This window comes from Panthera onca, chromosome B3, assembly GCF_046562875.1.
Source record: "Panthera onca isolate mPanOnc1 chromosome B3, mPanOnc1 haplotype 2, whole genome shotgun sequence".
NCBI classification, from domain to species: Eukaryota; Metazoa; Chordata; class Mammalia; order Carnivora; family Felidae; genus Panthera; species Panthera onca.
Window position 1 is genome coordinate 135,146,947 of NC_138344.1, and position 15,011 is coordinate 135,161,957.

At 55.1% G+C, this 15,011-nt stretch overlaps 1 protein-coding gene across 2 annotated transcripts; it reads left to right on the forward strand.

The window, feature by feature from the left end:
• The first annotated feature begins 1,128 nt into the window (after nucleotides 1–1,128).
• CHGA (chromogranin A) lies at nucleotides 1,129–13,900 on the forward strand. Of its 2 annotated transcripts, none has more exons than XM_060620607.3 (8): nucleotides 1,129–1,371; nucleotides 2,210–2,256; nucleotides 4,588–4,681; nucleotides 5,466–5,534; nucleotides 7,620–7,715; nucleotides 9,589–10,026; nucleotides 10,738–11,225; nucleotides 13,415–13,900. In XM_060620607.3, the coding sequence occupies exons 1-8, from the start codon at nucleotides 1,326–1,328 to the stop codon at nucleotides 13,496–13,498; spliced, it is 1,362 nt and encodes a 453-aa protein (XP_060476590.1). In that variant the 5' UTR covers nucleotides 1,129–1,325; the 3' UTR covers nucleotides 13,499–13,900. The 2 variants fall into 2 exon arrangements, with proteins under 2 accessions (XP_060476590.1, XP_081652112.1); XM_081795986.1 differs by lacking the exon at nucleotides 13,415–13,900 and adding an exon at nucleotides 11,876–12,241 and having other exon boundaries at nucleotides 1,130–1,371; nucleotides 10,738–11,312.
• The last annotated feature ends 1,111 nt before the right edge of the window (nucleotides 13,901–15,011 follow it).

The following is a 15,011-nucleotide window of genomic DNA, read 5'->3' on the forward strand; positions in this document are numbered from 1 at the left end:
AGAAACCAATCTGACACACAAAATGCCCAGATTTTAAAAAAGTTTTTAATATTTATTTTTGAGAGAGAGAGAGAGAGAGAGAGAGAGAGCAAGCAGAGGAGGGGCAGAGAGAGAGGGAGACACAGACTCTCAAGCAGGCTCCAGGCTCTGAGCTGTCAGCACAGAGCCCGACCTGGGACTGGAACCCATAAACCGTGAGATCATGACCTGCGCAGAGGTCGGAGGCTTAACCAGCTGAGCCACCCAGGTGCCCCCAAACGCCCAGATTTTGAGGACACTCAAAGAGACTGTGAGAGCTGTTCTCAAATATACAGTGGGTTAGCAGCAGCAAGAAGCAGATCCTAAGGGGGCTGAACTAGGGCTAATGAGTAGAAATTACAAGAGCTCCTGTTTTGGTTTAATATCTAGAACTACCCCCCACTCTTCCCTCACCACCCCCCAGGAGAGCTGTTCAACAATGGCCAGAGCCCAGGATTCACTCATTCTTCCCTGGCTTGAACTTTCAATCAGTACATTCAACAGGTATCTATTAAATGCGTTTACTCTGTGCCAGGTGCTGCCCTCAGAAAGCAATGGCGACCAAACGTTTTCAAATACATAAATACATAATACAATTACAAATTGTGAAGGCACAAAACGGGTTTGTCGGGGGGCGGGGGGGAGTGCCTTACTCCAAAAGGGGGTCGGGAGGCCGCTGCAGGACTTGCTAGATAGTTGAGGGAGCCCTGAGTGTGGAGCAAGCCTCCAGACTCTGGCATCAGGGGAAGCGCGCCCCCGCTGTGGGAATCTCAGGAGCATGAAGTGGCGCGCTAGTGCTGGCAGGGACCTCAGCACACACTGAAGGAACAGGCGGCCCAGAGACTGGGAGTGACTTGCCCACGGACCCACAGCAAGTCGGTGGAACCGTCGAGGGGTGGAGGATCAGCTGAGGTCCCTTGCTATCCTCCTGGAAGCCAGAGAACTGTCTCACAGCTCGACCCAAGACAGCCCAGCGGCGGACAGCAGAAGCCAGAGGCGTGAAGCTGAGGGCGGAGCGAGCTGCTGCCGGACCCCCCGGAGGGGTGGGGAAAGGGGGCAGAGGCGGTCCCGATGACGTCATTTCCGGGGTCGGGGGTATATAAATTCTTGCAGTACCAGAGCCCACTGCACAGAGGCTGGTGGGTGGGCCGACAGACGGACGCCGAGAGGGAAGCCGCGCCCCCCGCCCCCAATCCGCGCCAGCGCCGCCACAACCCGCTCCCAGGCCGCCCGTCCAGCCAGCCCTCGCCAGGGTGCCTGCGGTGCCGGGGCCCAGACCGCCAACTGCTCTGCGCCTCGGGTTCGCCATGCGCTCCGCCGCTGTCCTGGCGCTTCTGTTCTGCGCCGGGCAAGGTGAGCGAGCGCGGGGTCTCGTGGGAGAGGGTCCTGGGCGCCCCCGCCTGCCCTGAGGTCGAGGCTCCGCGCAGCGCCGCGCGCCCCTCGTGCCTCCCCTCCGGCCCGGCGAGTTTTCAGCACCGCGGACAGCGCCACCGCCTCCCTGCTGACCCCGCAGCGGTCTCGGCCCTAAACCCGTAGACCTACCGGACGGACTCTTTGGCGGGCCAGACTCCTGACCCCGCGGGGCAGGACCCACCCTTCCCCCTCACCCCGGCGCCCCCTACCCCTTGTCTGGGCTCGACGTCTCGACTGCATCTGGGCCAGTTCTGGCTCCGTGCCGTGGCTGGCCAAGGTCATTGGGGGAGATGGGAGAACCGTTGCTGGCTCCCGCTCTCGTCTCTCTCTTCCCCCCTCCTGCTCTATCTTTCTGCCCTTGGCTTCTACCCCTCCGCATCATCTCTCACAATCCTCCTCCTCCGTCTCTTTTCCCACACCTCTGGGGTCTGTCTTCCTCTCCTCGCTTCCTTCTCCACCCCAATCCCACTCAGCCGCTGCCCTTGTTTTCCTAGCATTAGCTTCCACTCCTCTCCCCTGCCTCCCCCCCCCACCTTCCCCCCCCCCCCCCCCACCCAGAGCAGGAACTTTCCCAAAAGGCAGTGTTAGGGAGCTCAGTGTAGCCTCTGGGGGCCATACCCATGGGAGCAGCAGCCAGGGAAAGGAAACAGAACCACTGGGTGGGGGCAGTTTTGAGGGGAGCACTGGGATGAATGGGCCCCCTGTAAACTGGGTCAGGAAGGACTGGGCTCTCCCCTTGGAGCAGAGGAGTGACCCCAGTTCTCTATTTTTTCCCCAGTCATAGCCCTCCCTGTGAACAGCCCTATGAATAAAGGGGACACCGAGGTAAGAAGGGGAATGGGGATGCCCCCGGGATGGCGGGTAGGAAGCCCAGTGGACGCCTCACAGCCAGTTTTTAGGCAGCTGCAGGAGTGAGTTTGGCATAAAGCCAAGAGCCAGCACTGCGGCTGCTGAGCCTGGGGACAGCTTGCAAAAGAAGATATCAAAGACTGCTAGATTTCCCTGCCATCCTGCTGTGGGGACTTCCCCAGCTTCATCTGAGCTGGGTATGCTGCCGATGGGGCCTGTGTCTTAGCTGCTGGGCCAAGGTGCCAGGCCTACTGCCTTGAACACTCCACATCTGGCAGGCCTACCATGAGCTGCTGGGTTAGGTGGGGGGACTTCTCTGTGGCTGTGGTTGTCCACAGACCTGCAAGGATGGTCTTCATTTCTCTGGCTCTGGCCTCCCCCTTTGGTCTTCCCCTCCTCCCAAGGTTCTGCTAGCTGCCCTCCCACCCCCACCCCCCAGGCACTCAAGCCCTGGCTCTCCCAAAGGGCCAGAATGAGAAGACTCTTGATCATGGCTTCTGTACCCAGGGTGCTGGCCATTTAGGGCTTATGGTGCATGTCCCCCCCCGAAAGGGCCTTAGGAGATACCAATGGGGAGTTCTGTAGCCAGCGAGACAGACACTCTGTTGGGTATATATTTGGAATCCATTCATGTCTAGGCTGGGGCTATTTTTCCAGTTTCTGATGCTCACAGATACCCCCACTTGAGACTCAGGGAAATTTCTACTCCTCACCTTTTCAGGAGCTGTTTTCTTCCATTCCAGAGAGGCTATGGTTAAACCCAAAACAGCAAAGCAATTTCAGCCTCTATTTGCTCAATTATATTTCCTGTATTTCACTTGGCAGAATTTAGTGATTTAATTTACTTGCACTCTTATAGCTGTGTGGTCTTGGTAAAGTTCCTGAGCTTCTCTGAGCTTCCACTTTTCCCATCTGTAGTATTTCCCTTGAGGGAAGTCATGAGAGTAGGGAATCATAGATGTCAGGTGCCTGGCAAATGGCAGGTCCTCAGTAAATGGGCACCATTATTCCTAGGGCTTCCCTTTTGAGGCTCTTTATTATTCTTGGGGCCCATGCCCAGTTCCTCTGTCCCAGAACCTGTCCTCATGGACTGGTGACTATCTGCCATTCCCAGTGTGAGGTACGGGTTGCAGGGGGATGCAGGGTAAACACCTGAGGGCTCTTCCTACCAGATCTCTATGGGAGACACCGTGGTCACCATACTCCACCTAGCAGCCTGGGGCAGGAGCACCATAACAGCTGGTTAAGACCTAAATATTCCATCCTATGATGCTGTGACTACTGTAGAGCCTCTTTGCCAGTTTGCCATCCTGAATTTTTGGATGGCTTGCTTTGGCAGCCCATAGACACAGCCTGCCACCCCCTCACTCCCCACCAGCAATCCCTGATGCATGTCTGGCACCTCCTGGTTTTCTGCCCTGCTCTAGGCAGCTGAAGCAGGTTGAAAGTTGTGAATCCCTCTCTTGGTGTGTGGGGCACTTCATGCTTTATAGAGTGTTTTTCCATCTGTGTCTGATCACCCTGGGAGGGGAGCGGGAAAGTCTTCTCACTCTCATTTTACAAGTGGGAAAATTGAGGCTCAGAGAGGTCAAGTCACATGTCCAAGATCACACAGCTAGGATGCTGCACTCCAGTTGGCACTACCTTCCAATATCCACTTACCAGGTGCCTGATTATCCACAGCACCTTTCTGGGCCTGAGACAAAACCTTCAGAGATATGGCTGCCGTGGGCCTGGAATAGGCAGGCGCGTCGATGTAGCTGATGTGTGCCCACCTCCGGCCACAGGATTCATCCCCTGGCCCAATGTAGAGCCAGACTGGGAGGCTGTCACTCCTTGCAGGTGACAACATCATGAATGTTGGGAGACAGTGATCCACATCCTGTTTCCAGACAGAGTAAAGCCAGGGAAGGTCTTTGTTCTCCTCTGGGCAGTCCAGAAATACTTCCTGGAGATAGTTGCCCTTTGAGGCATCTGCAAGGTTCAAGGACTTCTGCAAGCCATACCTCCATGCCCAGGAGCAGTTTCCCCTTCTTTGGAGAGACGCTTGGTACCTCAGAGGGGCACCTGCTGGCTATGTGATTACATCACCGGGCACATGGCAAACACCATATAAGGGTTTTCTTTTATTGTGGTTATTGTCTGGCTAAGAACACAAAGCTGTGCCCCTCAGACGGGCATCCATTGACTCCTGAAGACAAAAGCAAATGTCCTTATATTCTCATTAGAAATTTGCTGTGGAGCCTCTGGGGCTGAACCCCATACACAAACCAGCCCCAGCCTTCCCCCCACCCACTCTCTTTCCAGGTGATGAAGTGCATCGTTGAGGTCATCTCCGACACGCTTTCCAAGCCCAGCCCCATGCCTGTCAGCCAGGAGTGTTTCGAGACCCTCCGAGGAGGTACGGGCAGGGCTGGGGGTGAGGATCCGGGTGTGTGGCTTTGAGCAGAATTCAGTGACTTAATTCAACAGTCACTGATCGAGTGCCTGCCCTGGGCAGGCCTGTGCTAGGGTCTGAGTGGTCTGGAGAGATGAGGGGGGTCACAGCCCCTGTGCTTCTGGAACTTACAGACTGGCGGATGGAACAGATAGGAACTCAATTAACTAGAATTCTGGGCAGAATGAAAGCAGGGCCGTCCACCCTGTGAATAGAGATTTTGTGTACTAGACCCCCAGAGCCAAGAGCAGCCTCTAACACCTGCTAGACAATCTATAGGTATGTGATGAATAAAGAAGTGTGGGGGTTGGCCTGAGAAGGACAAAGTCTTTCCAACCAAGCAGTCAAGTTCTGATCAGCTGTTGGATGGGTCCAACATTGGGTTGGACTTTCAGAGAAAGGTTGGAAATCAGTAGACAGGAAAGGATAGCCCAGGTGGATCAGGCATGGGGATGAATATTGGAAGACACGATGTGGGTAGAGACACCTACCTCACCTGGGGGCCTGCCACCTCTTGGCTGAGGTCTGGGTGCTGGGCCAGTGGCTGACCTTGCTGATGTAGTAGGAAGAATTGGCACCTTGGAGAGGAGGCCATTTCAAAAGTGTCTTCTCAAGACCCAATCTTAAGGCTGCTGCCCAGGTTTTGAGTGTCCAAAATAAATTCCTTGTGTTCAGCTGAAAATATTGATAGTCATCTCTTTCTTGGCTGTTCTCTGGAAACCACCCATAACGACTCTCTTCATTGCAGATGAACGGATCCTCTCAATCCTGCGACATCAGAATTTGCTGAAAGAACTCCAAGATCTTGCTCTCCAAGGTATTTTCCAGTCACTGCATATGAATTTACTGGGTAAATTCCAGTAATTGAGAGAAAACCAGGGTGTGAGTTTGAGCAATGCCCTATTTCTCTCTGATTCTTCCAGTTATAGAGTAGGAAGATGGGGTCCTTCATGCCCTGGTCCAATTTGTCATTGATACAGTTAAGGAGAGTAAGGCCCAGAGAGGTTGAGCGACTTGTCCAAGGTCACACAGTAAGTTAAGGACATGCCAAGACCAGATGCAGCTCTCCAAATACCCCATCTCTGCAGTTCAGTCATTTCAGTGGGGGCGCTTTTAAGACTAGGTTACAGAGAGAATCCCTTTCCTCTGTTAAAAGAAAATTGGTCTCCAGAAGAGAGGACAGGCCCCTTTCTTCTTGTGAGCTTCTGCTCAAGGGGTTGATGGGGGAAGCAAGGTCTTGCTCACCCCCAAAACACAGACCAGACTTTCAGCATGCTTTAGAGATTAAGAAAATCCACTGATACTCTTGAGAATGGAGTGACTTTGTGAGGGAGTGAGCCCCTTGTCACTGAGGATATTCAAGCAGAGCCGGGACAGGATGCTGGGATGGAGGGTTAGACTGATGTCATCCCACAGATGCCCAGCCTCAGGTTCCTTCCTGCGTTCATAGGAACCTGGAAAGTTAAACAAAATGCGTTCTGGCCTTGCATCTGCCCCGAGCTGACATCCTGTGGGAAGTGGCTATTTATTTGGGGGCAGGGCCGCTGGCATTGTGCCTCTCTCTGGGAATGGGGCCTCAGTCGAGAACATTGCATCTGCTTCCAAAGGAAGTGAGGGTCTGTCTTGAGGGCTGGGCTTCTGTCTCGGGTCGGGGGTGGGATCGGAGGCATGAAGACTTCTCCAGCTCTGGGGAGACCCCCACTCTGAGGCCTTTGGAGAGGACCAGGCCACGTGTGTGAGAACGGAAGGCAAGCACCTGTCTCGTATAGTTGCTGGGAGTCTGAAGTGAGTGCCTGGGACAGAGCGGGTGCTGAACGGAGCCGTGGCAGTTACTGCCTGTCTCATTAATTTCATCATCATTGACCCTGGTGGGTTTTTTTTTTTTTTAGCTGAACATTAAATGTTTTATTGCAATACGATAATTTAAAAATTAAATATTGAATGACTAAGATACTACATTTAAATAATTAAATATAGTGTCAACACAGACTGTTATGGGGGAATGTGTCCTGAAACACCTGCATACACATATATGTGCGTGTATCCATTATGAACAGTTTCCAATACACATACATATTACTGTTTTCTACTGAAAGAGTATGGGACATAGCTATATGTCCACCTGTCCTTCCACCCATCCAACCATCCGTCCATCCACTCCCTCTTCTGCACTCAGAACAACTTCTGCGTACCAAACAGCAGCCCTGTTTTGTAGATGAGCAACCAAGTCTTGGATAGACCAAGTTACCCAAGGTCACAGAGCAAAGAATCGCCAGGAGGTGTGAACCAAGACCTTCCCGGGGTCAAATCTGGGCTTCCTTCCCTGGCCCACAACCGCTGTGTCGGTGCCTCTGGCCACTCCAGAGACTCCCAGCATGGGGAAAATAGCAGCAGCCTGGGGCCCATGCAGGGAGAGGGGTGTGTGGATCACGGCAGCAGAACTGGGGTTCAAGCACGTGCTTGGCCTTCTCCCCAGGACCTGGGGGAACAGGGCTCACCTGATTCAAGATCCCCCATGAGGGGGCAAGCAGTCACTGCTGTCTCCTGTTGCAGAGTCCCCTAGCTACCTCTCTGCTCCCACCCCTGGGACCCTGTGTTCCATCTGAGTCTTTATTGCTCTAAGAGACAGCAAGCAGGGCTTGTTCTTATCTCAGGTGGGAAACTTGAGTGTGGACAGGTGCCGTGGCTGCCTGATGAGCCCCAGCTGAGAAGGGGTGGCCCCCCGCCTGGGTCTTGCCCCCTCAGTCTCTCATTAAGCAGACTTGGAACATGACATGTCCAGTTTACAGATAAGGAAACGGAAGCCTTCGTTCTCACAGACAAATATCCCAGGGCTGGCTTGGCAAAATGGGACTTTTTTCTCCTTTTCTTTTTTTTTTTTCCCCTCCTTTTCTCATACCAGGTGCCAAGGAGAGGGCACATCAGAAGAAACACAGCGGTCTTGAGGATGGACTCTCAGAGGCTCTTGAGAAGCAGAATGACCAGGCAGAGCTGAAAGGTCAGTGCTGGCCAGTCTAGCTGGAGGCTGGGGACGGAGGAGATCATAACAGTAGTCATAAGATCAAGGTCTCCCTGGAGTCAGGAGACCCTCCTTTAGGCCTTGTAAAGGAGCTATCATTTCAGTCTTCCCTTTAAAAATGGGGAAACTGAGGCCCAGAGGGGTTAAGTACCTTGCCCAAGGTAAGCAGCATAACGAGATGCGAATCCGGGTCTATGTCACTGCAAAGCCTGCCCACCACAGGGGCTCATGCTCAGGGCAGGAAGTCTCTGGTCTGGTGGGAGGGCAGCCTCAACTCTGGATCTTCCCAGAAGCCCTTGCAGAAGAACCCCTGCCCCTGGCACCTGTCCTCCTGGGATTTGGTGGTGCCTCGGCATAGTCCTGTCATAGGAGGGTCCCAGGAGAGGAGGTCTCAAACACTGAATGAACCTGGATCATCTTTCTTGAAGCCACAAGAGCTTCTAAGGTCCAAAGAGATCATGGCTGAGGTCAAGGTGATGCCCTAGTACTCATCCTCCTGCCTGGAAACAGCTACAAAGTATCCCCGCAAGGCCTGCTCTTTGCACATGGGTGGGTGGGCAGGCCAGTTTCTAGGACCAAGGATCTCCATGGACTTCCATCTGGGGCACCTGGAGGCTTTAATGGGGGAGGCAGTTATGTGTCAGGGCAAAGAGCACCCTGTACTTAGCATCTGGAGACTTGGATTCAAGACCCTGCTGCCCACGGACTGTGAGCATGGACAGGTCACCCTCTGAGGATCAGGCGGACTTTCTGTAAATGGGATGGGAGCACTTTCACCTGGAGTCCCGGAGTCAAATGGCGGCACGTACTTGGCGAGGCTTTGTTCAATAGTAATCACTCTGGTGCAGGGAGGGATTTTTACCGGGTAAAAGCCTATCTTCAAGGCAGCCAGCCGAAAATGTTTTTTGTTTTTTTTTTTAAAGCTTATTTATTTTGAGAGAGAGACTGAGACAGAGAGCAGAGGAGGGGCAGAGAGAGAGACAGGGATAGAGAATCCCAAGCAGGCTCTGCACTGTCAGTGCAAGAGCCCGACGCGGGGCTTGAACTCGTGAACCATGAGATCATGACCTGAGCCAAAATCCAGAATCAGGCGCTGAAAAGACTGAGCCACCCAGGCTGCCCTAAAATGCCTTTTAATGAAACCCTACAAATAGTTGAGCACTTTCACAGGACATCAAGACAGAGAAGCCTCACACGGAGAGGAGAAGGAACGTGTAGTGATGATGCCTCTCATACAGAGGTTAAGACCTTTCAAGGTCTTTTTTTTTTTTAATCACTTCCTGCTTTAAGAGGTATAATTACAGAGGCGCCTGGGTGGCTCGGTCGGTCGAGTGTAGGACTTTGGCTCAGGTTATGATCTCATGGTCCGTGGGTTCAAGCCCTACATCAGGCTCTGTGCTGACAGCTCGGAGCCTGGAGCCCGCTTCAGATTCTGTGACTCTCACTCTCTCTGCCCCTTTCCCACTTGCACTCTGTCTCTCTCTCTCTCTCAAAAACAAACAGTAAAAAAATTTTTTTAAAGAAAGTAGAATTATAAAGGAAGAAAGATATGCCAGTTGTACTCAGGTCAGACCCAGACACAGAGCAAGTAATGCTAACTGTGTCATAAGTCTTGGTCTGGACTTTCTAGAAGCCAAAAGATACAATGACTAGGGCATTCACTTTTGAATGTCCCCTCTCTGTAGAGAGAGCTTTCCTACTATTCTTACTTTCTAATCTTATACTCTAATAAACTTTTGCTTGCTGTTCAGAAAAAAAAAAAAAGATACAATGACTAAGTTCTGCAATTGGGCTCTCGGGGACACTCCGTGTGTGGCCTGGCCCTCAGGGCCTGACTTTGTTGTTTCTGCAGAGGTGACAGAAGAGGCATCCTCCAAGGATGCTGCGGAGAAAAGAGGGGATTCTAAAGAGACAGAGAAGAATGATGGAGACACAGATGGAGCCAGGCCCCAGGCCTCCCCGGAGCCTGAACAAGGGTCCAAGGTCGAGGAAGACAACCAGGCCCCAGGGGAGCAGGAAGCCTCCAACGCCCACCCCCCAGCCAGCCTTCCCAGCCAGAAACACTCAGGCCCACAGGCCCAGGGGGACAGAGGGAGCCTCTCCCAGGGTCCAGTGGACAGAGAGAAGGGCCTGGGTGTAGAGCAAGAGCAGCAGGCAAAGCACGAAGAGGAGGAGGAAGAGGAGGAGGACACAGAGGCTGGAGAGAAGGCTGTCCCCGAAGAAGAAGGCCCCACCGCAGCATTTAACCCCCACCCAAGCCTTGGCTACAAGGAGACCCAGAGGGACGAGAGTATGTATGACGTCTGAGACCCCTCAACAAATGTGTCAGGCAGAGGGTGGGAGGGAGGACCTCATTCATAATTTCATTGCACCTTCACAGCAACCCTGAAAAGTAGGTGTATCTCCATTTTCCAGATGGAAAACTGAGACTCAGAGAGGTTAAGTAATTTGCCCAAGGTCACACAGCTAATTTGTAGCAAAAGCTGATTCCAACCACCCAGGTTTGGCTGACTCCAAAACCCTGCATCTCCCACTAGTCCACACAGCCCCTCCCCTCCAACCAAGGAGGCCAGAGGGGCTTTGCAGGGTGGGTGGGCTTCGGGAACAGAGGGACAGCCTGACAGGCGAAAGCAGGCTGGTCTAGGGACAGTGTCAGCTTCACCCAGGGTTTGGGAGAGGCCCCTGGCCCCCCATGAGGCCTTGTAAGGGTCCTCCCTCCCTCCCCAGCTGGGTGGCTCCCGGATCGGGGGCTCCTCAGAGGAGAAGGCTCGCAGAAGAGGCAAGCTCTGGCCAGCCCACCCCTCTGAGCTTTGAGAGGGTCTTGCAAAGCACGGTGTCAAGATGGCTTCTTCCTCCAAGTGCAATTATTGCAGAGAGGCTGGGCTGGACCCTGAGCATGGTCTGTGGCCCCAGCGATGGCCACAGAGAGGCCCTGGGGAGTGGCAGGGACCAGGGAAAGCGGCGGGCCCTCCTTCATTCTCCTGCTCTTGTCCACCACCAGCTCCAGGATGGCCCAAGGCTCTGGCTGTGGATGGAGCCAGGAAGACCGGGGCTGAGGAGGCTCAGCCCCCCGAGGGGAAGGGGGCGCGGGAGCACTCTCGGCAGGAGGAGGAGGAGGAGATGGCAGAGGCCCCTCAAGGCCTCTTCCGGGGCGGGAAGAGCAGGGAGCTGGAGCAGGAGCAGGAGGAGGAGCAGCTGTCCAACGAGTGGGAAGATGCCAAGCGATGGAGCAGGATGGACCAGCTGGCCAAGGAGCTGACGGCCGAGAAGCGGCTGGAGGGGGAGGGCGAGGAGGAGGACCCCGACAGCTCCATGAAGCTCTCCTTCCGGGCCCGGGCCTACGACTTCAGGGGCCCTGGGCTGCAGCTGCGACGAGGCTGGAGGCCGTCCTCCCGGGAGGACAGCGTCGAGGCGGGCCTGCCCCTCCAGGTGCGCAGCTACCCGGAGGAGAAGAAGGAGGAGGAGGGCAGTGCCAACCGCAGACCGGAGGTTGGTATGGGGGCGGGTGCCAGCCCCAGGCCAGGCCTCCAGAGTGTGGGCCCTGCCCCCCTGAGGGGACACACACCGTCCCCTCGGGTCTGAGGCTGGAGAGGCACTTGGACGGGGGGCTCTCGGGAGAGGGGCAGAGCAGGGGCAGGGGTGAGGATGGGTCAGGCAGGGAAGCGAGTGAACCCTGGCTCACAGAGGCACCCGGTAAAGTTGGCGGACAGGCAGGCAAGAGAGGGCTGTCCAGATCGGGTCGTGGAGACAGGAGAGGTGGTTCAGCCAATGCCTGAAGGCACTTCGTGGGTCTCTGTCCTGGAGGTGATAGGGGGCCCCCGCAGGTTTGGGTGTGAAGCAGGAGTGAGGGGTGAAGCTGGAGCTTTGGACGGAGGGAACTTGGAAAGGAAAGGACCTGGCAGGGACTGGCCCGAGGAGGGCACCATGCCCCCAAGAGCTGGGAGGGCACGGAAGGTGCCCGGCGATTTCCTGGGAAATCCCTGTGGTTGGTCCAGCAATGTCCTCTCCTGGCCCCCAGGCAGCCCAGGCACACCCTCCTCCGAGGTTCAGACCCTGCCTCCCTCCGGTGGGGCCAGGGCAGGGCCAGTGGGACCACGGGGCCTGGTGGTGAGTGGGTGAGGGAGGCATGGATGTGCCAGGAGACCTGGGTTCTGCCTCTTCCTAGCTGTGTGACCTTGGGCGGGTTACTCCCCTTCTCTGAGCCTCATTGGTTCCCCCATTTCTCAAATGCGGTAAGGAGTCCTTTCTGCTCACCTCATTATTATGGTCAGAACACACATGAGCTTTCAAAACCTGGCCATGTTCAGGGATACCTGGTTAGCTCAATGGGATGCTGGGATGTAGCCCCAGAGGTGAGGAGTGGGAGTTGGGGTCCCTGCCAGGCTGGCAGTACCATCTTGGAGCTAGAGGAGGCCTTAGGGCTCCGTGGTTCAGGCCTCAGTGTCCAGGTCGAAGTCAGGGCCCTGCTGGGGACTGGAATCTACCCATGACCCCAGTTCTCTCTGCCCACCCAGAAAAGGATGTGGCCCCTTCCTTGGGTCCCAACCTTTCTCTGGGCTGGGACCAGAGTCTTGGCAGCCTTAGAGGGAGAAGATTCCTTGGCAGCAGGAGCTAGGAGAGGTCATCTCTCTATGTGCCCAGGAGACTGCCCTCCATCCCTAGCTTTGGACCAGGACAAGCCTGGGCACCTTTGCTTGCCCCTCCCCAACCCACAGAAGCTGGAAAGAGCAAGCAAGTTACCCTGAGATGCCTGCCAGCTCCCTTCTCCACGGGCAGAGAAAGCCCTGGACTGCAGAGCACAGAAATGGGGACCCCAGAGTCCTGTGGACAGGACAGGGCAGAGGCCTCTTCCACCCAGCTCAAGGGTCTTCTTAGAAATGTTCCGGCATCACAGAATTTCACTCCAAGACAGAAGGCTTTAAGGTCCCTATTTCCATGACAACCACTGTCTGTCTGTTCCAAGTGGTCCCAATGGGTGCCCTCCACAGCCTGGCATCTGGCAGGGACCCCAGCAAGACTACCCTTCCCAGGTCAAGACCGAGGGTGAGGGCGTGGCCTTCCCCGACTCCTGCTCCAAGTCCAAGGGCATCTGCTTGTGGGCATCGGCCCCAGTTCAGGGGACCCTGAAAGCTTCCTGAGGCTGGGGCACAGAGCAGAGGTCACAGAAGGGTCCCCTGCTGCCCTGAACCACCCTGGCAGCCAGAGCTGGGTCCCCCTATGATTGGGACCGAGCATCCAGGCCCAACCCTAGGCAGGTAGAAGCAGGGAAGCCCTCACGTCCTCAAGCCTGTGCTAAAGGCCCATGGCTCCTCAAGCAGGGAAGCCTGGACTCACGGTCAGGGCCATTGTCACAGTCTAGGCCTTGGGGTAAGGAGCTAAGGAACACTGAAGAGCACCGAAGGCTTCATTTTCCACGTGCCTGCCCAGAGCCATTCAGGGGAAGGCAGGTCTGGATGAGGCTACCGGGGTGGTGTGGGGTCAAGGCCCCTATGCCCATTTCTTGTGCACAGTAATCCTCAGAGCGGCCCAGCAGGGTGGCATCTCTGTCCCCATGATCTGGATGAAAGCCCTAAAGCTGGGAGAGGCAAAGCCACCTGAGGCCACACAGCTAGCCAGTGGCACAACCAGTCTGGCAGACTGCACCCTCCATGTGAATGACCCTTGATGTTCTCTCCTAGGACCAGGAGCTGGAAAGCCTGTTGGCCATCGAGGCAGAGCTGGAGAAGGTGGCCCGCCAGCTGCAGGCACTGCGCCGGGGCTGACACGCCAGCCGGCCCCCCCAGCCAGGGCCCCGAGGCACCCAGCAGTCCTGGCTCTCCTGTCCCCTTTGCAGGTCCTGGCCAGACGGCCCGGGCACTGCTTCTGGTAGAGAGGCCGCTCCCAGCCCGCCCAAGCCCAGGCCGCCCTGTTGCCCCCTCGCTCCTTCCCTTCTGCTCTGGATTCCAGCCCCAGTGCGCCCCTCTGCGGGGCACACCCCCCACGACTTTAAACGGTTATCTTCTCTCTGGACACAGGCAGCTTTCTAGAAGTTTCCTTTCCATCGTCAGAGCCATTGGGCACAATTGCAATAACTTCTGACCTTTTGGTGAAAGCTGAGAACTCCTGACTGTAATATATTCTGTACAAAATTTATCTAAGGAGAAATAAAACTGCTCTGGGCTCTTTCTGGTTTCTTTGAACTTCTCCCGCCTCTTAACTCAGAGCGGGATGGGAGGGACTAGATTTGGGCAAAGGGACAAGGGGAGCTCAAGTTGCTGTGGGACTACAGGCAAGCGACTTTGCACCTCTCAACATCAGTTTCTTCATCTGCAAAATGGGGATGATACTACTTCCTCATCTGATTGTGATGAGGGTTCAAAGAGCCCAGGCAGCCTGGACCAGAAAACCATGATGATGATACAAATCACATGAACAGTCTTGCCAAGGCTAGGCCTGTCCCATGAGGCTGGGGAGGGAGCTGCCCACTGTTGCTGCTAACCAGCCCCTGATACACAGAGGGACACCTTCCAAAGAGCAGGAGTCATTGTTTATTTCTTCACACGTTTTCAAGGGTGCACTCTACCCCCCAACCATTACAGAAAGAACAAACACAACAGCAAACTGTATCCCACTAGGCGGTCAGCTATCAAAACATCCGCTCCCGAGACAAGTTAACAAAGGGAACACGGGGTCACCTTGTCCCTGAAAAAAAACCCATCCCAAAGATGGCCACCTGTGTTATAACCACACAGAACAACCGTAAAGACAAATCCAAAGAGCCCAGGGACAAAGTCTCCTGGCTTTTACAAAAGCGGTGATTTTATATACAGTACATGTATTCGTAGAAACACCGTACGGACGGACGTGCACAGATCGAGTACAAGGCAGCCTGGGGTTCTGGGAAGTGTTGCCTGTTGCCTGTGAACAGGACGGAGGCCTGAGCATTTGTCACAAAGCACAGGTGTCACTAGAACTAGAACCACCAACGTCCCGGTGAAATCACTATGGGAGCAGCTTTTTGTGAGGCAACAGGTGTCGAAGAGGTGTGCTCCCACATGCAGCCCTGGAGGAAGAGGTCAGGCAGGCTACGGGAAAGGAATAGCCCCTCTAAGCCGTCGGGTCAGGGTAAATCGGGAAGGGAAAATGCAACCATTCGTGGAAAAGGCTCCCGGGTGGTCAGAACCAGAAGGGAGAGCGCCCAGGTGGGACCAAGGAACAGCTCTCCTCTGAACAGTGTCGGGGGTGGGCAGTGTCACTCCAAGATCACATTGGCAGCGCTGTGCAGAGAGAATGGGC

Bases quoted from the DNA above. Each gene is read 5' to 3' on its own strand.
- CHGA (XM_081795986.1), top strand. From the start codon at position 1,326: ATGCGCTCCGCCGCTGTCCTGGCGCTTCTGTTCTGCGCCGGGCAAG. The intron at 7,716-9,588 runs GTCAGTGCTGGC...TTGTTTCTGCAG, and splicing joins TGACCAGGCAGAGCTGAAAG to AGGTGACAGAAGAGGCATCC. The intron at 11,313-11,875 runs GTCTGAGGCTGG...TGGATGTGCCAG, and splicing joins GACACACACCGTCCCCTCGG to GAGACCTGGGTTCTGCCTCT.